General features: G+C 39.9%; 3 gene segments (V, D, J or C); all 3 read right to left on the bottom strand.

Moving 5' to 3' along the window:
• Positions 1–617: 617 nt before the first annotated feature.
• Positions 618–1,181, bottom strand: LOC125023825. The segment is given in 2 exon segments: positions 618–1,040; positions 1,118–1,181. Coding segments are annotated over 2 exon segments (378 nt in total).
• Positions 1,182–3,058: 1,877 nt separating this feature from the next.
• LOC125023824 lies at positions 3,059–3,517 on the bottom strand. The segment is given in 2 exon segments: positions 3,059–3,372; positions 3,450–3,517. Coding segments are annotated over 2 exon segments (378 nt in total).
• An 8,492-nt stretch (positions 3,518–12,009) lies between these two features.
• Positions 12,010–12,787, bottom strand: LOC125023823. The segment is given in 2 exon segments: positions 12,010–12,323; positions 12,524–12,787. Coding segments are annotated over 2 exon segments (372 nt in total).
• Positions 12,788–23,237: the final 10,450 nt, after the last annotated feature.

Here is a 23,237-nt window from a genome sequence, read left to right as displayed (position 1 = left end):
CTCTCCAGGAGCAAGGAGCGGCATTGTGTGGTGTGTCGTGATCTTTTGGGGGTTTTCCTGTGTGGTTGTGTCCTCATTTCATTTGCAGAGATTTGTCTCCCCCTGTGGGTTGGAAAAAATACCACGTGTGCTTTCTGCAAACAGACTTTGAGGAAGTTGGAGCAATAATTCAAAACTACAATATATATAAATATATATGTATGTATATATATATATTTATTTACTAAAGGGATAAGGATGGAGGTTGAATAGCTTAATAATGAATGCAAAATTATAATAATAATGGATATTTATAAATAGCATTAGGCAAAGTTTTGTGTTGTGTGTTAATCCTTATCCTTAAACTTAAATTAATAAACCATGTTCAGTATTTCCTATGACTGCATCGATCTGTTCCGTGTTATGTGGCATAAATGTCTTCACATCCATCGGTTTGACCTGTAATGATATTTGCAAGCTGTAACGTAATAGACAGTATTAATTTTACCTTTTATTCAAAACAGAATTTAAAAAAATAAAAGAAGAAGGGGAGATGATGATGGATACTATTAATGTCAGGTTAAAATCTTGTATAAATGAGGGGTTGGATGTTTTATGGTCGTTTTCACCGCTTCATTCAGAGTCACATGTGGTTCTCGAGGTCCCCCTAGAGTGCAGGAGATTATCAGTTTTGGTAAACGTGAACATTGCACTGAGGTTTTTGTTCAGGTGTCTGCAGCGTCTGTATCACTGTGTCTCACTGACAGCACAGAAATACAAGCCTTTATCTCCTGGCTCCAGATTCTTCACTGTGAACGTCCCACTCTCAGCAACATCCTTGGTGGCTGAGAATTTCTCTTTGCTGAATTCTCCAAAGTCATGATCTTTACTGCCGGTCATAGTGAACACAATTCGCTTCATAGTTTCTCCAGGCAGCTGTCTGTACCAGTACATCTGGAAATAGCTGCTGCCCTTGTTGTGGTTGCAGTGTATTGTTGCATTGTCACCCTTGTTTTTCCACAGTATGGAGGTCTGTGTCACATCACTCCCATCAATGAAACCTGTGTAGATTAATATTAAAGGTTTGCGTTGTTCGTGTAATACGTTGACATGTAACATTTGGTTTGTTTTTAATTACCTGAAATGCACAGCAAAGAGAGGAACACCCTGAGGACGCCTTGTTTAATGATGCTTGTATCCATGTTGTGACAGACAGAAACTGCCACAGTCTCGTACAGTTACAGAGTTATCAACAGCTGCAAGGGGAGTTTCCCAATGAGCAGCTCCATACAAATCTGAATTGACAATTAAAGAGCAGTGGAAGTGGCGTTAGAGCACCGCCAACAGGTCATCATCTGTACTTTAGATCAGAAACAACAACAAGCTTAAGAAGGCTGATTTGATGATATGATGTATTTCCCCCCTTCAGGAAGCGTTTACGCTCCTGGCAAAGATCTGCCAGGCCAATTAAAAATCATTTATGTGAACTTTAATGTAGTGATGGACTGAAGAGTCACAGAGATGCTCGTTATCTGAGTGACTTGGGTGAAGTTTAATCTGTATTCACTATATTTTGTCACTAAGAAGAACAGTGTGATCAAGTCAAGATGAAAATTTGCTTCACAAGGACTTTTCTAGCTATGTGCATGTAATGTATGTCGAAATTAATCTCAGTACAACCTCAACAAAATAATTTCAACATTTCTCTCTGTGATAAACCAAATGTTTTTCACTTTTCTTCGGATTAAACTATTGCAAGCATGTTTTATACAGATTGACCCAAGCAAACAGTTGTGGTAAAGCAAAAAGTTAATTAATTTTCTATACCAGGAACTGTAATTTTGGGCGCTAAGGATCTTCAGCCCTGGTTGAACTTAAGGAAGAGATTTTATCTGACAAATAAATGATCAGTTTGTAAAATAAATAGTTAGAAGCATTAATGTTGCTGTAAATTAATCTTTACTTACACATTTAGTCAAAATTTATGTAATTAATGTCAGAAGACGTCAAAGCTGAAACAAAACTGGTGATCAGATTCATCAAAGGTTTGCTTGAGGTGGAGGCTGCAGGTGTTCAGGAGCTTCAATGTCTTTCTGTGTGTCAGACAGATAAAGGAAGGTTTTTGTATTGGGTTTAGTGGAATCTGAAGCACTGTGTCGACTGGCAGCACAGAAATACACAGCGCTGTCACTTAATTCAAGATTAGAAATGTTGAGGCTTGACTGTGTACTTCCATGTCCATCAAAGCTGATTTTATCCTTCACGTTGTCTTCAGGATATGGGAATATGGTGTTCAGATATCCCAGGAGCTTCAGAGCTTTGTGTTTGTCTTGTTTGTACCAAAGAATAACGTCGTAGTTTGAGATACTGTGTGAACATTTAATCTCACTGTTCACAGATTCACCAGCTTTCTTCACCATGAAAGGAGGTGTCTGGGTGACTTGTTTGTTGTCGGAGGCAGCTGTGGAACAAAGCAGACCAGACTTTAAATGCAGGAACTGTAAACTTTGTCTTGTTCTAGAACATAGTTGTTTGTCTCACCCTTATTTCCCGACAGATGAAGAAAACAGAACGTGAAAAGCATTAAAATCATGTTGAAGAAGTTTGGATTGGATTGGAGACTCCTACAGCCAGTTTGTCTTTCAGGTCCTTGTCAGTTCAGTCTGTGGATGAGAACGTTTCACTGGTTCAGTGGAAAGAGCAGAGGAGGAGTCAGAGAGGAGTCATTTGTTGAAGTGTGTCTCCTCCTGCTGGAGGAAAAAGATGCTTTCAGAGAGGAAAGACTGTTGAGCTGCATCAGGACTTGTTTGTTCTCAGGATGATAATTATTTCAGTATTTAAAATATTTTGAACTTTTCTTTTTAACAGACTTTTGTTCCGTCTGCTGATCTTTACTGTTTATATTTGGTAACAAAGTGATGAGACCATGTTTGACAATGTGTCTATAAAGTCAGAATCTGACACATAACTGTCTCAGAGATAAAGAGCTGCAGGTGGGGGTGTCATGCATTGTGTGGTGTGTACATAGCTGCTCTGACGGTGCTTTGGGGTTTTTGTTCAGCTATTAAATGCGTCTGTATCACTGTGTCTCTCTGACAGCACAGAAATACAAGCCTTTATCTCCTGGCTCCAGATTCTTCACTGTGAACGTCCCACTCTCAGCAACATCCTTGGTGGCTGAGAATTTCTCTTTGCTGAATTCTCCAAAGTCATGATCTTTACTGGCAGTCGTAGTGAACACAATTCGCTTCATAGTTTCTCCAGGCAGCTGTCTGTACCAGTACATCTGGAAATAGCTGCTGCCCTTGTTGTGGTTGCAGTGTATTGTTGCATTGTCACCCTTGTTTTTCCACAGTATGGAGGTCTGTGTCACATCACTCCCATCAATGAAACCTGTGTAGATTAATATTAAAGGTTTGCGTTGTTCGTGTAATATGTTGACATGTAACATTTGGTTTGTTTTTAATTACCTGAAATGCACAGCAAAGAGAGGAACACCCTGAGGACGCCTTGTTTAATGATGCTTGTATCCATGTTGTGTCAGACAGAAACTGCCACAGTCTCGTACAGTTACAGAGTTATCAACAGCTGCAAGGGGAGTTTCCCAATGAGCAGCTCCATACAAATCTGAATTGACAGTTAAAGAGCAGTGGAAGTGGCGTTAGAGCACCGCCAACAGGTCATCATCTGTACTTTAGATCAGAAACAACAACAAGCTGAAGAGGGCTGATTTGATGATATGATGTATTTCCCACCTTCGGGAAGCGTTTACGCTCCTGGCAAAGATCTACCAGGCCAATTAAAAATCATTCATGTGGACTTTAATGTAGTGATGGACTGAAGAGTCACAGAGATGCTCGTTATCTGAGTGACTTAGGTGAAGTTTAATCTGTATTCACTATATTTTGTCACTAAGAAGAACAGTGTGATCAAGTCAAGATGAAAATTTGCTTCACAAGGACTTTTCTAGCTAGGTGCATGTAATGTATGTCGAAATTAACCTCAGTACAACCTCAACAAAATAATTTCAACATTTCTCTCTGTGATAAACCAAATGTTTTTCACTTTTCTTCGGATTAAACTATTGCAAGCATGTTTTATACAGATTGACCCAAGCAAACAGTTGTGGTAAAGGAAAAAGTTAATTAATTTTCTATACCAGGAACTGTAATTTTGGGCGCTAAGGATCTTCAGCCCTGGTTGAACTTAAGGAAGACATTTTATCTGACAAATAAATGATCAGTTTGTAAAATAAATAGTTAGAAGCATTAATGTTGCTGTAAATTAATCTTAACTTACACATTTAGTCAAAATGTATGTAATTAATGTCAGAAATGTCAGAAGAAGTGAAAGTGATCAGATTCATCAAAGGTTTGCTTGAGGTGGAGGCTGCAGGTGTTCAGTGGCCTCAATGTCTTTTCTGTGTGTCAGACAGATAAAGGAAGGTTTTTGTATTGGGTTTAGTGGAATCTGAAGCACTGTGTCAACTAGCAGCACAGAAATACACAGCGCTGTCACTTAATTCAAGATTAGAAATGTTGAGGCTTGAATATTTACGTCCATCTCCATCAAAGCTGATTTTATGCTTCACGTTGTCTTCAGGATTTGGGAAGTCAACATTCATATATCCCAGGAGCTTCAGAGCTTTGTGTTCATCTTGTTTGTACCAGAGAATAACGTCGTAGCTTGAGATACTGTGTGAACATTTAATCTCGCTTTTCACAGATTCACCAGCTTTCTCCACCATGAAAGGAGGTGTCTGGGTGACTCGTCTGTTGTCGGAGGCAGCTGTGGAACAAAGCAGACCAGACTTTAAATGCAGGAACTGTAAACTTTGTCTTGTTCTAGAATATTGTTGTTGGTCTCACCCTTATTTCCCGACAAATGAAGAAAACAGAACATAAAGAGCATTAAAATCATGTTGAAGAAGTTTGGATTGGAGACTCCTACAGCCAGTTTGTCTTTCAGGTCCTTGTCAGTTCAGTCTGTGGATGAGAACGTTTCACTGGTTCAGTGGAAAGAGCAGAGGAGGAGTCAGAGAGGAGTCATTTGTTGAAGTGTGTCTCCTCCTGCTGGAGGAAAAAGATGCTTTCAGAGAGGAAAGACTGTTGAGCTGCATCAGGACTTGTTTATTCTCAGGATGATAATTATTTCAGTATTTAAAACACTTTGAACTTTTCTTTTTATCAGACTTTTGTTCCGTCTGCTGATCTTTACTGTTTATATGTGGTAACAAAGTGATGAGACCTTGTTTGATAAAATGTCTATAAAGTCAGAATCTGTCACATGACTGTCTCAGAGATAAAGAGCTGCAGGTGGGGGTGTCATACATTGTGTGGTGTCTACATAGCTGCTCTGATGGTGCTTTGGGGTTTTTGTTCAGTTATTAAATGTGTCTGTATCACTGTGTTGACTCACAGCACAGAAATACAAGCCTTTATCTCCTGGCTCCAGATTCTTCACTGTGAATGTCCCATTCTCTGCGAAATCCTTGGTGGCTGAGAATTTTTCTTTGCTGAATTCTCCAAAGTCATGATTTTTGTTGCCAGCTATTGTGTAGACGATTTGTTTCATAGTTTCTCCAGGCAGCTGTCTGTACCAGTACATCTGGTTATGACTAAAATCCTTTCTGTGGTTGCATTCCATTGTTTTACTTTCCCCCATCTTTCCCCACACTATGGAGGTCTGTGTCACATCACTTCCATCAGTTAGACATGTGAGATTAACAAATACACACTTTAATATTCTACAGAGTTGTGCATGTCTTGTTTCCCTCATTACTTCCTCTTCAAATAAGAAACAGTCACAACCTGAAAATGACCTGAAATCCACATTTAAACTGAAGAACAACAATCTGAGGATGCCTTACTTAACAACGATAATATCCATGTCGTACTGAACAGGAAGGATTTTACCTTTCATCCACAGCAGAAATATAACAAAGCTGAGGTGAGCGTGTCTGCTAACTTCCATGTTCTGGAGGTCTGAGGCTGATCAATGAATGGCAGCGTATTTACAGACATGTGAAGAGTTTTAGGTGGTGGGAGTGTCTCTGCTTTGAGTGACGTCCTGTGATCATCATGATGAGTCAAGCTGTGATTGTTGTGGTATTTATGAAGAAGAGTGTCACCACTTTCATTTTCTAAGTCACTGAGTGGATCTGAAACAGACTGTACTGAGAGGAGAGTTTACAGACTTTAATGCTCTTGTTCCACATTAAGAGTTGTGACTATTTTCATATTTTATTGATATTAAAAAAAAAAAAAGGAACAGTTTAGAGGTGGGTGGGTTCCTTGTTCATGAACACTTCATCCATGGATAAACGGGATTAGTACCAGTGACCCTATGGTTCCACATCCACTCTTTTAACCACTTGTCATTTTAACTCTCTTTAACTGATCAGATGATACAGAACATCATCATCAGCATATCTGATGATTTAAATGCATCTTTAGTTGCATATCGAGTCAATATGTATGTCATTAATGTTTGATAAATGCTCACAACCATCATAAAGTGAAGCAATATTTATTTCCAACATCACAACAAGTGTCAGAAGACGTCAAAGCTGAAACAAAACTGGTGATCAGATTCATCAAAGGTTTACTTGAGGTGGAGGCTGCAGGTGTTCAGGAGCTTCAATGTGTTTTCTGTGTGTCAGACAGATAAAGGAAGGTTTTTGTATTGGGTTTAGTGGAATCTGCAGCACTGTGCCGACTGGCAGCACAGAAATACACAGCACTGTCACTTAATTCAAGATTAGAAATGTTGAGGCTTGATTGTTTACTTCCATCTCCATCAAAGCTGATTTTATGCTTCACGTTGTCTTCAGGCTTTGGGGAATCATAACTCAGATATCCCAGGAGCTTCAGAGCTTTGTGTTTGTCTTGTTTGTACCAGAGAATAACGTTGTAGCTTGTGATGCTGTGTGAACATTTAATCTCACTGTTGACAGATTCACCAGCTTTCTTCACTATGAAAGGAGGTGTCTGAGTGACTTGTCTGTTGTCGGAGGCAGCTGTGGAACAAAGCAGACCAGACTTTAAATGCAGGAACTGTAAACTTTGTCTTGTTCTAGGATATTGTTGTTTGTCTCACCCTTATTTCCCGACAAATGAAGAAAACAGAACATGAAGAGCATTAAAATCATGTTGAAGAAGTTTGGATTGGAGACTCCTACAGACAGTTTGTCTTTCAGGTCCTTGTCAGTTCAGTCTGTGGATGAGAACGTTTCACTGGTTCAGTGGAAAGAGCAGAGGAGGAGTCAGAGAGGAGTCATTTGTTGAAGTGTGTCTCCTCTTGCTGGAGAAAAAAGATACTTTCAGAGACAAAAGACTGTTGAGCTGCATCAGGACTTGTTTGTTCTCAGGATGATAATTATTTCAGTATTTAAAATATTTTGAACTTTTCTTTTTAACAGACTTTTGTTCCGTCTGCTGATCTTTACTGTTTATATGTGGTAACAAAGTGATGAGACCATGTTTGACAATGTGTTTGACAGAATCTGACACATAACTGTCTCAGAGATAAAGAGCTGCAGGTGGGGGTGTCATGCATTGTGTGGTGTGTACATAGCTGCTCTGATGGTGCTTTGGGGTTTTTGTTCAGCTATTAAATGCATCTGTATCACTGTGTATCACTGACAGCACAGAAATACAAGCCTTTATCTCCTGGCTCCAGATTCTTCACTGTGAACGTCCCACTCTCTGCGACATCCTTGGTGGCTGAGAATTTCTCTTTGATGAATTCTCCAAAGTCATGATTTTTGTTGCCAGTCGTTGTGTAGACGATCTGTTTCATAGTTTCTCCAGGAAGTTGTCTATACCAGTACATCTGGAAATATAAACTCCCCTTTGTGTGGTTGCAGTGCATTGTTGCACTTTCACCCTTCTTTTCCCACAGTATGGAGGTCTGTGTCACATCACTTCCATCAGTTAGACCTGTGAGATTAACAGATATACACTTTCATATTCTGCAGAGTTGTGCATGTCTTGTTTCCCTCATTAATTCCTCTTCAAATAAGAAACAGTCACAACCTGAAAATGACCTGAAATCCACATAAAAACAAAAGAACAACAATCTAAAGATGCCTTACTTAACAACAATAATATCAATGTCGTACTAAACAGGAAGGATTTTACCTTTCATCCACAGCAGAAATATAACAAAGCTGAGGTGACCGTGTCTGCTAATGTCCAAGTTTTGGAGGTCTGAGGCTGATCAATGAATGGCAGCGTGTTTACAGACATGTGAAGAGTTTCAGGTGGTGGGAGTGTCTCTGCTTTGAGTGACGTCCTGTGATCATCATGATGAGTCAAGCTGTGATTGTTGTGGTGTTTATGAAGAAGAGTGTCACCACTTTCATTTTCTAAGTCACTGAGTGGATCTGAAACAGACTGTACTGAGAGGAGAGTTTACAGACTTTGATGCTCTTGTTCCACATAAATGGTTGTGAGGCTGCAGGTGTTCAGGAGCTTCAATGTCTTTTCTGTGTGTCAGACAGATAAAGGAAGGTTTTTGTATTGGGTTTAGTGGAATCTGCAGCACTGTGTCGACTGGCAGCACAGAAATACACAGCGCTGTCACTTAATTCAAGACTAGAAATGTTGAGGCTTGATTGTTTACGTCCATCTCCATCAAAGCTGATTTTATGCTTCACGTTGTCTTCAGGCTTTGGGGAATCTAAGTTCAGATATCCCAGGAGTTTCAGAGCTTTGTGTTCATCTTGTTTGTACCAGAGAATAACTTGATAGTTTGTGATACTGTGTGAACATTTAATTTCTCCGTTGACAGATTCACCAGCTTTCTTCACCATGAAAGGAGGTGTCTGGGTGACTTGTCTGTTGTCGGAGGCAGCTGTGGAACAAAGCAGACCAGACTTTAAATGCAGGAACTGTAAACTTTGTCTTGTTCTAGAACATATTTGTTGTTCTCACCCTTATTTCCCGACAGATGAAGAAAACAGAACGTGAAAAGCATAAAAATCATTTTAAAGAAGTTTGGATTGGAGGCTCCTACAGCCAGTTTGTCTTTCAGGTCCTTGTCAGTTCGGTCTGTGGATGAGAATGTTTCACTGATTCAGTGGAAAGAGCAGAGGAGGAGTCAGAGAGGAGTCATTTGTTGAAGTGTGTCTCCTCAACAAGATGCTTTCAGAGTGGAAAGCTTGTTGAGCTGCATCAGGACTTGTTTGTTCTCAGGATGATAATTATTTCAGTATTTAAAACACTTTTCTTTTTATCAGACTTTTGTTCCATCTGCTGATCTTTACTGTTTATATGTGGTAACAAAGTGATGAGACCTTGTTTGATAAAATGTCTATAAAGTCAGAATCTGACACATAACTGTCTCAGAGATAAAGAGCTGCAGGTGGGGGTGTCATACATTGTGTGGTGTGTACATAGCTGCTCTGATGGTGCTTTGGGGTTTTTGTTCAGCTATTAAATGCGTCTGCATCACTGTGTTGACTCACAGCACAGAAATACAAGCCTTTATCTCCTGGCTCCAGATTCTTCACTGTGAACGTCCCATTCTCAGCGAAATCCTTGGTGGCTGAGAATTTTTCTTTGCTGAATTCTCCAAAGTCATGATTTTTACTGGCAGTCGTTGTGTAGACGATCTGTTTCATAGTTTCTCCAGGCAGCTGTCTGTACCAGTACATCTGGTTATGACTAAAATCCTTTCTGTGGTTGCATTCCATTGTTTTACTTTCACCCTTCTTTCCCCACAGTATGGAGGTCTGTGTCACATCACTTCCATCAGTTAGACCTGTGAGATTAACAGATACACACTTTAATATTCTGCAGAGTTGTGCCTGTGTTGTTTCCCTCATTACTTCCTCTTCAAATAAGAAACGGATACAACCTGAAAATGACCTGAAATCCACATTAAAACTAAAGAAACATCAATCCGAGGACGCTTCGTTTGACAACGATAATATCCATGTCGTACTGAACAGGAAGGATTTTACCTTTCATCCACAGCAGAAATATAACAAAGCTGAGGTGAGCGTGTCTGCTAACGTCCATGTTCTGGATCTCTGAGGCTGATCAATGAATGGCAGCGTATTTACAGACATGTGAAGAGTTTCAGGTGGTGGGAGTGTCTCTGCTTTGAGTAACGTCCTGTGATCATCATGATGAGTCAAGCTGTGAGTGTTGTGGTATTTATGAAGGAGAGTGGCACCACTTTTTTTTTTTATACTAAGTCACTGAGTGGATCTGAAACAGACTGTACTGAGAGGAGAGTTTACAGACTTTGATGCTCTTGTTCCACATAAATGGTTGTGACTACTTTCATATTTTATCGATATAAAAGAAACTTGAGGAGCAGTTTAGAGGTGGCTAGGTTCCTTGTTCGTGGGCACTTCAGCCATGGATGCACAGGAGTTTTCCCAAGTGCTTTTAAGAAAACTCTGGTCAGGTCTCTTCTGAAGAGGAATAATTTCGACACTATTCCAGACCAGTGTCCAATCTGCCAGTTTTAAACAGAATTTTTCACAAAGTGGGTTTTAACTAGTTGAATGATTTTATGAAAAGTCACAGTTTGTACAATATTTTCCAATCTGATTGTCGGACAGTCACAGTACTGAGACTGCCCTGATCAGGTTTTAAATGATATTCGTATGAACCTGGAAAAGGGTAAAGTCTCTGTCCTGGTTATACTGGATTTGAGTGCAGCGTTTCTCATGGTAGACTACAATATTTTTTTTTAAGCCAACTTCACGACATGATCAGCCTCTCATGTGCTGTTTCTAACTGGTTTAAATCCTACCTCTCTGGCAGACAATTTTATGTGTTTATCAATGGAGCCTCCTCTTCTGAGAAATAAAAACTGGATTGTGGTGTCCCCTAAAGCTCAATCCTAGGTCCACCACTTTTTAATCTGTACATACAGCTACTTGGTGATGTCAACAGGAGAATGTTTTCACAGCTACGCTGATGATACCCAGCTATACATCACCATGTCTCCTGATGACCTTGGACCGGTTGATGTTCTTTTTAACTGTATTTTAGATATTAAGACCTGGATAGCAGAGAACTTCCTGCAGCTCAACCAGGACAAAACTGAGGAAACTTTTACCAAAATTATGATCAATGTCTCTATCTCCTTCACAATAGGTAAAACAAACCTGGGCGTTGTTATTGACTTTCATCATTGTTTTATCCATCACATTAAAAACTTAGCAAAAACTGGATTTTATCACCTCAAGAACACAGCCAGAGTCAGGCCATTTCTCTCTCGAGCAAACACAGAGACTCTGACCTAAGGCTATTTTTTTGGTTTATAGATGTCTTAATGGTCTTGGTCTCTCATATTTGTCAGATCTGCTTTTACCATGTCGCCCCCTTGCAGCCCTGAGGTCCTCTGGTACTGGCCTTTTAGTGGTTCCTAGAGTTAAGACAAAGAAGTATGGTGAGACATCTTTTCAGTTTTATGGCCCACATCTACGGAACAGCCTGCAGGAGGACCTCAGGGCTGCACAGTGTTGATATTTTGAAAAAGACACTCAAGACCCACCTTTTTACCTTAGCTTGTAATTAATCTTAAATGTATATTTTACCTATTTTTTTCTGTGGGTTCATTTTATATTTGTTTGTTTTCTATGTAAATCACATTGTGTTGCAATTCATTTGTTCAAAAGGTGCTATGTAAATAAAGTGATTTGAGTTAGGAGTCATTTGTTAAGCTGTGCCTCCTCCTGCTGGAGGAAAAAGATGCTTTCAGAGAGGAAAGACTGTTGAGCTGCATCAGGACTTGTTTGTTCTCAGGATGATAATCATTTCAGTATGTAAAACATTTTGAACTTTTCTTTTTAACAGACTTTTGTTCCGTTTGCTGATCTTTACTGTTTATATGTGGTAACAAAATGATGAGACCTTGTTTGATAAAATGTCTATAAAGTCAGAATCTGACACATAACTGTCTCAGAGATAAAGAGCTGCAGGTGGGGGTGTCATACATTGTGTGGTGTGTACATAGCTGCTCTGATGGTGCTTTGGCGTTTTTGTTCAGCTATTAAATGCGTCTGTATCAATGTGTATCACTGACAGCACAGAAATACAAGCCTTTATCTCCTGGCTCCAGATTCTTCACTGTGAACGTCCCATTCTCAGGAGCAGTCTTGGTGGCTGAGAATTTCTCTTTGCTGAATTCTCCAAAGTCATGATTGTCATTGCCAGTCCTTGTGTAGACGATCTGTTTCATAGTTTCTCCAGGCAGCTGTCTGTACCAGTACATATGGATAAAAAACAACCCCTTTGTGTGGTTGCAGTGCATTGTTGCACTTTCGCCCTTCTTTCCCCACACTATGGAGGTCTGTGTCACATCACTTCCATCAGTTAGACCTGTGAGATTAACAGATACACACTTTAATATTCTGCAGAGTTGTGCATGTGTTGTTTCCCTCATTACTTCCTCTTCAAATAAGAAACAAATACAACCTGAAAATGACCTGAATCCACATTAAAATAAAACAACAACAATCTGAGGATGCCTCGTTTGACAGCAATAATATCCATGTCATACTGAACAGGAAGGATTTTACCTTTCATCCACAGCAGAAATATAACAAAGCTGAGGTGACCGTGTCTGCTAACGTCCATGTTCTGGAGCTCTGAGGCTGATCAATGAATGGCAGCGTATTTACCGACATGTGAAGAGTTTTAGGTGGTGGGAGTGTCTCTGCTTTGAGTGACGTCCTGTGATCATCATGATGAGTCAAGCTGTGATTGTTGTGGTATTTATGAAGAAGAGTGTCACCACTTTCATTTTCTAAGTCACTGAGTGGATCTGAAACAGACTGTACTGAGAGGAGAGTTTACAGACTTTGATGCTCTAGTTCCACATAAATGGTTGTGAGGCTGCAGGTGTTCAGGAGCTTCAATGTCTTTCTGTGTGTCAGACAGATAAAGGAAGGTTTTTGTATTGGGTTTAGTGGAATCTGCAGCACTGTGTCGACTGGCAGCACAGAAATACACAGCGCTGTCACTTAGTTCAAGACTAGAAATGTTGAGGCTTGATTGTTTACGTCCATCTCCATCAAAGCTGATTTTATGCTTCACGTTGTCTTCAGGCTTTGGGGAATCATAACTCAGATATCCCAGGAGCTTCAGAGCTTTGTGTTCATCTTGTTTGTACCAGAGAATAACGTTGTAGCTTGAGATACTGTGTGAACATTTAATCTCGCTGTTCACAGATTCACCAGCTTTCTTCACTATGAAAGGAGGTGTCTGGGTGACTTGTCTGTTGTCGGAGGCAGCTGTGGAACAAAGCAGACCAGAATTTAAATGCAGGAACTGTAAACTTTGTGTTGTTCTAGAACATAGTTGTTTGTCTCACCCGTATTTCCCGACAGATGAAGAAAACAGAACGTGAAGAGCATTAAAATCATGTTGAAGAAGTTTGGATTGGAGACTCCTACAGCCAGTTTGTCTTTCAGGTCCTTGTCAGTTCAGTCTGTGGATGAGAATGTTTCACTGGTTCAGTGGAAAGAGCAGAGGAGGAGTCAGAGAGGAGTCATTTGTTGAAGTGTGTCTCCTCCTACTCGAGGAAAAAGATGCTTTCAGAGAGTAAAGACTGTTGAGCTGCATCAGGACTTGTTTGTTCTCAGGATGATAATTATTTCAGTATTTAAAACATTTTGAACTTTTCTTTTTATCAGACTTTTGTTCCGTCTGCTGATCTTTACTGTTTATATGTGGTAACAAAGTGATGAGGCCATGTTTGACAATGTGTTTGACAGAATCTGACACATAACTGTCTCAGAGATAAAGAGCTGCAGGTGGGGGTGTCATGCATTGTGTGGTGTGTACATAGCTGCTCTGATGGTGCTTTGGGGTTTTTGTTCAGCTATTAAATGTGTCTGTATCACTGTGTTGACTCACAGCACAGAAATACAAGCCTTTATCTCCTGGCTCCAGATCCTTCACTGTGAACGTCCCATTCTCAGCGACATCCTTGGTGGCTGAGAATTTCTCTTTGCTGAATTCTCCAAAGTCATGATTTTTATTGCCAGTCGTTGTGTAGACGATCTGTTTCACAGTTTCTCCAGGAAGTTGTCTGTACCAGTACATATGGAAATATAAACTCCCCTTTGTGTGGTTGCAGTGCATTGTTGCATTTTCACCCTTCTTTCCCCACAGTATGGAGGTCTGTGTCACATCACTTCCATCAGTTAGACCTGTGAGATTAACAAATACACACTTTAATATTCTCCAGAGTTGTGCATGTCTTGTTTCCCTCATTACTTCCTCTTCAAATAAGAAACAGTCACAACCTGAAAATGACCTGAAATCCACATTTAAACTGAAGAACAACAATCTGAGGATGCCTTCTCTCTGAGACTGTACTGAGAGGAGAGTTTACAGACTTTAATGCTCTTGTTCCACATCAACAGTTGTGACTACTTTCATATTTTATCGATATAAAAGAAACTTGAGGAGCAGTTTAGAGGTGGCTAGGTTCCTTGTTCGTGGGCACTTCAGCCATGGATGCACAGGAGTTTTCCCAAGTGCTTTTAAGAAAACTCTGGTCAGGTCTCTTCTGAAGAGCAAGAATTTAGACACTATTCCAGACCAGTGTCCAATCTGCCAGTTTTAAACAGAATTTTTCACAAAGTGGGTTTTAACTAGTTGAATGATTTTATGAAAAGTCACAGTTTGTACAATATTTTCCAATCTGATTGTCGGACAGTCACAGTACTGAGACTGCCCTGATCAGGTTTTAAATGATATTCGTATGAACCTGGACGAGGGGAAAGTCTCTGTCCTGGTTATACTGGATTTGAGTGCAGCGTTTCTCATGGTAGACTACAATATTTTTTTTTAAGCCAACTTCACGACATGATCAGCCTCTCATGTGCTGTTTCTAACTGGTTTAAATCCTACCTCTCTGGCAGACAATTTTATGTGTTTATCAATGGAGCCTCCTCTTCTGAGAAATAAAAACTGGATTGTGGTGTCCCCCAAAGCTCAATCCTAGGTCCACCACTTTTTAATCTGTACATACAGCTATTTGGTGATGTCAACAGGAGAATGTTTTCACAGCTACGCTGATGATACCCAGCTATACATCACCATGTCTCCTGATGACCTTGGACTGGTTGATGTTCTTTTTAACTGTATTTTAGATATTAAGACCTGGATGGCAGAGAACTTCCTGCAGCTCAACCAGGACAAAACTGAGGAAACTTTTACCAAAATTATAAACAATGTCTCTATCTCCTTCACAACAGGTAAAACAAACCTGGGCGTTGTTATTGACTCTCATCTTTGTTTTATCTATCACATTAAAAACTTAGCAAAAACTGTTTTTTTTTACCTCAAGAACACAGCCAGAGTCAGGCCATTTCTCTCTCGAGCAAAGATAGTGACTCTGATCTAAGGCTATTTTTTTTGGTTTATAGATGTCTTAATGGTCTTGGTCTCTCATATTTGTCAGATCTGCTTTTAACATGTCGCCTCCTTGCAGCCCTGAGGTCCTCTGGTACTGGCCTTTTAGTGGTTCCTAGAGTTAAGACAAAGAAGTATGGTGAGACATCTTTTCAGTTTCTTGGCCCACATCTACGGAACAGCCTGCAGGAGGACCTCAGGGCTGCACAGTGTTGATATTTTGAAAAAGACACTCAAGACCCACCTTTTTACCTTAGCTTGTAATTAATCTTAAATGTATATTTTACCTGTTTTTTCTGTGGGTTCATTTTATATTTGTTTGTTTTATATGTAAATCACATTGTGTTGCAATTCATTTGTTCAAAAGGTGCTATGTAAATAAAGTGATTTGATTTAGGAGTCATTTGTTGAACTGTGTCTCCTCCTGCTGGAGGAAAAAGATGCTTTCAGAGACAAAATACTGTTGAGCTGCATCAGGACTCATTTGTTCTCAGGATGATGATTGTTGCAGACTTGTATTTAAAACATTTTGAACTTTTCTTTACAGACTTTTGTTCTGTCTGCTGATCTTTACTGTTTATACATGGTAACTGAATGATGAGGGATAAAATGTCTATAAAGTCAGAATCTGACACATAACTGCCTCAGAGATAAAGAGCTGCAGGTGGGGGTGTCATGCATTGTGTGGTGTGTACATAGCTGCTCTGATGGTGCTTTGGGGTTTTTGTTCAGCTATTAAATGCGTCTGCATCACTGTGTCTTGCTCACAGCACAGAAATACAAGCCTTTATCTCCTGGCTCCAGATCCTTCACTGTGAACGTCCCATTCTCAGGAGCAGTCTTGGTGGCTGAGAATTTTTCTTTGCTGAATTCTCCAAAGTCATGATTTTTACTGGCAGTCGTTGTGTAGACGATCTGTTTCATAGTTTCTCCAGGCAGCTGTCTGTACCAGTACATCTGGTTATAAGTAAAATCCTTTCTGTGGTTGCAGTGCATTGTTGCACTTTCACCCTTGTTTCCCCACACTATGGAGGTCTGTGTCACATCACTTCCATCAGTTAGACCTGTGAGATTAACAGATACACACTTTAATGTTCTGCAGAGTTGTGCATGTGTTGTTTCCCTCATTACTTCCACTTCAAATAAGAAGCAATTACAGCCTGAAAATGACCTGAAATCCACATTAAAATAAAAGAGCAACAATCTGAGGATGCCTCTTTTGACAACAATAATATCCATGTCGTACTGAACAGGAAGGATTTTACCTTTCATCCACAGCAGAAATATAACAAAGCTGAGGTGTCTGTGTCTGCTAACGTCCATGTTCTGGAGGTCTGAAGCTGATCAATGAATGGCAGCGTATTTACCGACATGTGAAGAGTTTTAGGTGGTGGGAGTGTCTCTGCTTTGAGTGACGTCCTGTGATCATCATGATGAGTCAAACTGTGAGTGTTGTGGTATTTATGAAGAAGAGTGTAACCATTATTATCTTCTAAGTCACTGAGTGGATCTGAAACAGACTGTACTGAGAGGAGAGTTTACAGACTTTAATGCTCTTGTTCCACATTAAGAGTTGTCACTCTTTTCATATTTTATTGACATAAAAAAAAAAAAAAAGGAACAGTTTAGAGGTGGGTGGGTTCCTTGTTCATGAACACTTCAGCCATGGATAAACGGGATTAGTACCAGTGACCCTATGGTTCCACATCCACTCTTTTAACCACTTGACATTTTAACTCTCTTTAACTGATCAGATGATACAGAACATCATCATCAGCATATCTGATGATTTAAATGCATCTTTAGTTGCATATCGAGTCAATATTTATGTCATTAATGTTTGATAAATGCTCACAACCATCATAAAGTGAGTCAATATTTATTTCCAATATCACAACAAGTGTCAGAAGACGTCAAAGCTGAAACAAAACTGGTGATCAGATTCATCAAAGGTTTCTTGAGGTGGAGGCTGCAGGTGTTCAGGAGCTTCAATGTCTTTTCTGTGTGTCAGACAGATAAAGGAGGGTTTTTGTATTGGGTTTAGTGGAATCTGCAGCACTGTGTCGACTGGCAGCACAGAAATACACAGCGCTGTCACTTAATTCAAGATTAGAAATGTTGAGGCTTGAATATTTACGTCCATCTCCATCAAAACTGATTTTATCCTTCACGTTGTCTTCAGGATTTGGTAATTTGTTGTTCAGATATCCCAGGAGCTTCAGAGCTTTGTGTTCATCTTGTTTGTACCAGAGAATAACTTCATAGTTTGTGATACTGTGTGAACATTTAATCTCACTGTTGACAGATTCTCCAGCTTTCTTCACCATGAAAGGAGGTGTCTGGGTGACTTGTCTGTTGTCGGCGGAAGCTGTGGAACAAAGCAGACCAGAATTTAAATGCCAGAACTGTAAACTTTGTCTTGTTCTAGAATATTGTTGTTTGTCTCACCCTTATTTCCCGACAAATGAAGAAAACAGAACGTAAAGAGCATTAAAATCATTTTAAAGAAGTTTGGATTGGAGGCTCCTACAGACAGTTTGTCTTTCAGGTCCTTGTAAGTTCAGTCTGTGGATGAGAACGTTTCACTGGTTCAGTGGAAAGAGCAGAGGAGGAGTCAGAGAGGAGTCATTTGTTGAAGTGTGTCTCCTCCTGCTGGAGGAAAAAGATGCTTTCAGAGAGGAAAGACTGTTGAGCTGCATCATTTGTTCTCAGGACGATAATTATTTCAGAGTTGTATTTAAAACACTTTGAACTTTTCTTTTTAACAGACTTTTGTTCCGTTTGCTGATCTTTACTGTTTATATGTGGTAACAAAGTGATGAGACCTTGTTTGAGAAAATGTCTATAAAGTCAGAATCTGACACATAACTGTCTCAGAGATAAAGAGCTGCAGGTGGGGGTGTCATGCATTGTGTGGTGTGTACATAGCTGCTCTGATGGTGCTTTGAGGTTTTTGTTCAGCTATTAAATGTGTCTGTATCACTGTGTTGACTCACAGCACAGAAATACAAGCCTTTATCTCCTGGCTCCAGATTCTTCACTGTGAACGTCCCACTCTCAGCAACATCCTTGGTGGCTGAGAATTTGTCTTTGCTGAATTCTCCAAAGTCATGATCTTTACTGCCGGTCGTAGTGAACACAATTCGCTTCATAGTTTCTCCAGGCAGCTGTCTGTACCAGTACATCTGGTAATAGCTGCTGCCCTTGTTGTGGTTGCAGTGTATTGTTGCATTGTCACCCTTCTTTCCCCACAGTATGGAGGTCTGTGTCACATCACTCCCATCAATGAAACCTGTGTAGATTAATATTAAAGGTTTGCGTTGTTCGTGTAATATGTTGACATGTAACATTTGGTTTGTTTTTAATTACCTGAAATGCACAGCAAAGAGAGGAACACCCTGAGGACGCCTTGTTTAATGATGCTTGTATCCATGTTGTGTCAGACAGAAACTGCCACAGTCTCGTACAGTTACAGAGTTATCAACAGCTGCAAGGGGAGTTTCCCAATGAGCAGCTCCATACAAATCTGAATTGACAATTAAAGAGCAGTGGAAGTGGCGTTAGAGCACCGCCAACAGGTCATCATCTGTACTTTAGATCAGAAACAACAACGAGCTGAAGAGGGCTGATTTGATGATATGATGTATTTCCCACCTTTGGGAAGCGTTTATGCTCCTGGCAAAGATCTGCCAGGCCAATTAAAAATCATTTATGTGAACTTTAATGTAGTGATGGACTGAAGAGTCACAGAGATGCTCGTTATCTGAGTGACTTGGGTGAAGTTCAATCTGTATTCACTATATTTTGTCACTAAGAAGAACAGTGTGATCAAGTCAAGATGAAGATTTGCTTCACAAGGACTTTTCTAGCTATGTGCATGTAATGTATGTAATGTAATGTATTGAGGTTCATTTGTCAAAATTAACCTCAGTACAGCCTTAACAAAATAATTTCAACATTTCTCTCTGTGATAAACCAAATGTTTTTCACTTTTCTTCGGATTAAACTATTGCAAGCATGTTTTATACAGATTGACCCAAGCAAACAGTTGTGGTAAAGGGAAAAGTTAATTAATTTTCTATACCAGGAACTGTAATTTTGGGCGCTAAGGATCTTCAGCCCTGGTTGAACTTAAGGAAGAGATTTTATCTGACAAATAAATGATCAGTTTGTAAAATAAATAGTTAGAAGCATTAATGTTGCTGTAAATTAATCTTAACTTACACATTTAGTCAAAATGTATGTAATTAATGTCAGAAATGTCAGAAGAAGTGAAAGTGATCAGATTCATCAAAGGTTTGCTTGAGGTGGAGGCTGCAGGTGTTCAGTGGCCTCAATGTGTTTTCTGTGTGTCAGACAGATAAAGTAAGGTTTTTGTATTGGGTTTAGTGGAATCTGCAGCACTGTGTCGACTGGCAGCACAGAAATACACAGCGCTGTCACTTAATTCAAGATTAGAAATGTTGAGGCTTGACTGTGTACTTCCATCTCCATCAAAGCTGATTTTATGCTTCACGTTGTCTTCAGGATTTGGAAATTTGTTGTTCATATATCCCAGGAGCTTCAGAGCTTTGTGTTTGTCTTGTTTGTACCAAAGAATAACGTCGTAGTTTGTGACACTGTGTGAACATTTAATTTCTCCGTTGACAGATTCACCATCTTTCTTCACCATGAAAGGAGGTGTCTGAGTGACTTGTTTGTTGTCGGAGGCAGCTGTGGAACAAAGCAAACCAGACTTTAAATGCCAGAACTGTAAACTTTGTCTTGTTCTAGAACATAGTTGTTTGTCTCACCCATATTTCCCGACAGATGAAGAAAACAGAACGCGAAGAGCATTAAAATCATTTTAAAGAAGTTTGGATTGGAGACTCCTACAGACAGTTTGTCTTTCAGGTCCTTGTCAGTTCAGTCTGTGGATGAGAACGTTTCACTGGTTCAGTGGAAAGAGCAGAGGAGGAGTCAGAGAGGAGTCATTTGTTGAAGTGCGTCTCCTCTTGCTGGAGGAAAAAGATGTTTTTATAGAGGAAAGACTGTTGAGCTGCATCAGGACTTGTTTGTTTTCAGGATGATAATTATTTCAGTATTTGAAACATTTTGAACTTTTCTTTTTAACAGACTTTTGTTCCGTCTGCTGATCTTTACTGTTTATATGTGGTAACAAAGTGATGAGACCATGTTTGACAATGTGTCTATGAAGTCAGAATCTGGCACATGACTGTCTCAGAGATAAAGAGCTGCAGGTGGGGGTGTCATGCATTGTGTGGTGTGTACAAAGCTGCTCTGACGGTGCTTTGGGGTTTTTGTTCAGCTATTAAATGCGTCTGTATCACTGTGTCTCTCTGACAGCACAGAAATACAAGCCTTTATCTCCTGGCTCCAGATTCTTTACTGTGAACGTCCCTCTCTCAGCAACATCCTTTGTGGCTGAGAATTTCTCTTTGCTGAATTCTCCAAAGTCATGATAGCCAGCTATTGTGTAGACGATTTGTTTCATAGTTTCTCCAGGCAGCTGTCTGTACCAGTAAATCTGGTCATAAGTAAAATCCTTTGTGTGGTTGCAGTGCATTTTTGCACTTTCACCCTTCTTTCCCCACAGTATGGAGGTCTGTGTCACATCACTTCCATCAGTTAGACCTGTGAGATTAACAGATACACACTTTAATATTCAGCTGAGTTGTGCATGTCTTGTTTTCCTCATTACTTCCTCTTCAAATAAGAAACAGTTACAACCTGAAAATGACCTGAAATCCACATTAAAACTAAAGAACAACAATCTGAGGACGCCTCGTTTGACAACAATAATATCCATGTCGTACTGAACAGGAAGGATTTTACCTTTCATCCACAGCAGAAATATAACAAAGCTGAGGTGACCGTGTCTGCTAACGTCCATGTTCTGGAGCTCTGAGGCTGATCAATGAATGGCAGCGTATTTACAGACATGTGAAGAGTTTCAGGTGGTGGGAGTGTCTCTGCTTTGAGTGACGTCCTGTGATCATCATGATGAGTCAAGCTGTGAGTGTTGTGGTATTTATGAAGAAGAGTGTCACCACTTTCATTTTCTAAGTCACTGAGTGGATCTGAAACAGACTGTACTGAGAGGAGAGTTTACAGACTTTAATGCTCTAGTTCCACATAAATGATTGTGAGGCTGCAGGTGTTCAGGAACCTCAATGTCTTTCTGTGTGTCAGACAGATAAAGGAAGGTTTTTGTATTGGGTTTAGTGGAATCTGAAGCACTGTGTCGACTGGCAGCACAGAAATACACAGCACTGTCACTTAATTCAAGATTAGAAATGTTGAGGCTTGAATATTTACGTCCATCTCCATCAAAACTGATTTTATGCTTCACGTTGTCTTCAGAATTTGGGGAATCTAAGTTCAGATATCCCAGGAGCTTCAGAGCTTTGTGTTCATCTTGTTTGTACCAGAGAATAACTTGATAATCTGTGATACTGTGTGAACATTTAATTTCTCCGTTGACAGATTCACCATCTTTCTTCACCATGAAAGGAGGTGTCTGGGTGACTTGTCTGTTGTCGGAGGCAGCTGTGGAACAAAGCAGACCAGACTTTAAATGCAGGAACTGTAAACTTTGTCTTGTTCTAGAACATATTTGTTGTTCTCACCCTTATTTCCCAACAGATGAAGAAAACAGAACATGAAGAGCATTAAAAACATGTTGAAGAAGTTTGGATTGGAGACTCCTACAGACAGTTTGTCTTTCAGGTCCTTGTAAGTTCAGTCTGTGGATGAGAACGTTTCACTGGTTCAGTGGAAAGAGCAGAGGAGGAGTCAGAGAGGAGTCATTTGTTGAAGTGTGTCTCCTCCTGTTGGAGGAAAAAGATGCTTTCAGAGAGTAAAGACTATTGAGCTGCATCAGGACTTGTTTGTTCTCAGGATGATAATTATTTCAGTATTTAAAACATTTTGAACTTTTCTTTTTAACAGACTTTTGTTCCGTCTGCTGATCTTTACTGTTTATATGTGGTAACAAAGTGATGAGACCTTGTTTGATAAAATGTCTATAAAGTCACAATCTGACACATAACTGTCTCAGAGATAAAGAGCTGCAGGTGGGGGTGTCATACATTGTGTGGTGTGTGTACATAGCTGCTCTGATGGTGCTTTGGGCTTTTTGTTCAGCTATTAAATGTGTCTGTATCACTGTGTTGACTCACAGCACAGAAATACAAGCCTTTATCTCCTGGCTCCAGACTCTTCACTGTGAACGTCCCACTCTCTGCGACATCCTTGGTGGCTGAGAATTTCTCTTTGCTGAATTCTCCAAAGTCATGATTTTTATTGCCAGTCGTTGTGTAGACAATCTGTTTCATAGTTTCTCCAGGAAGTTGTCTGTACCAGTACATATGGAAATATAAACTCCCCTTTGTGTGGTTGCAGTGCATTGTTGCATTTTCGCCCTTCTTTCCCCACAGTATGGAGGTCTGTGTCACATCACTTCCATCAGTTAGACCTGTGAGATTAACAGATACAAACTTTAATATTCTGCAGAGTTGTGCACGTGTTGTTTCCCTCATTACTTCCTCTTCAAATAAGAATCAAATACAACCTGAAAATGACCTGAATCCACATTAAAACTAAAGAACAACAATCTGAGGATGCCTTACTTAACAACAATAATATCCATGTCGTACTGAACAGGAAGGATTTTACCTTTCATCCACAGCAGAAATATAACAAAGCTGAGGTGACCGTGTCTGCTAATGTCCATGTTCTGGAGGTCTGAGGCTGATCAATGAATGGCAGAGTATTTACAGACATGTGAAGAGTTTCAGGTGGTGGGAGTGTCTCTGCTTTGAGTGACGTCCTGTGATCATCGTGATGAGTCAAGCTGTGATTGTTGTC

Source organism: Mugil cephalus, chromosome 17 (assembly GCF_022458985.1).
Source record: "Mugil cephalus isolate CIBA_MC_2020 chromosome 17, CIBA_Mcephalus_1.1, whole genome shotgun sequence".
Taxonomy (NCBI): domain Eukaryota; kingdom Metazoa; phylum Chordata; class Actinopteri; order Mugiliformes; family Mugilidae; genus Mugil; species Mugil cephalus.
Note: the sequence above shows the minus strand (reverse complement) of the source record. Positions and strands in the feature narration are given on the sequence as shown.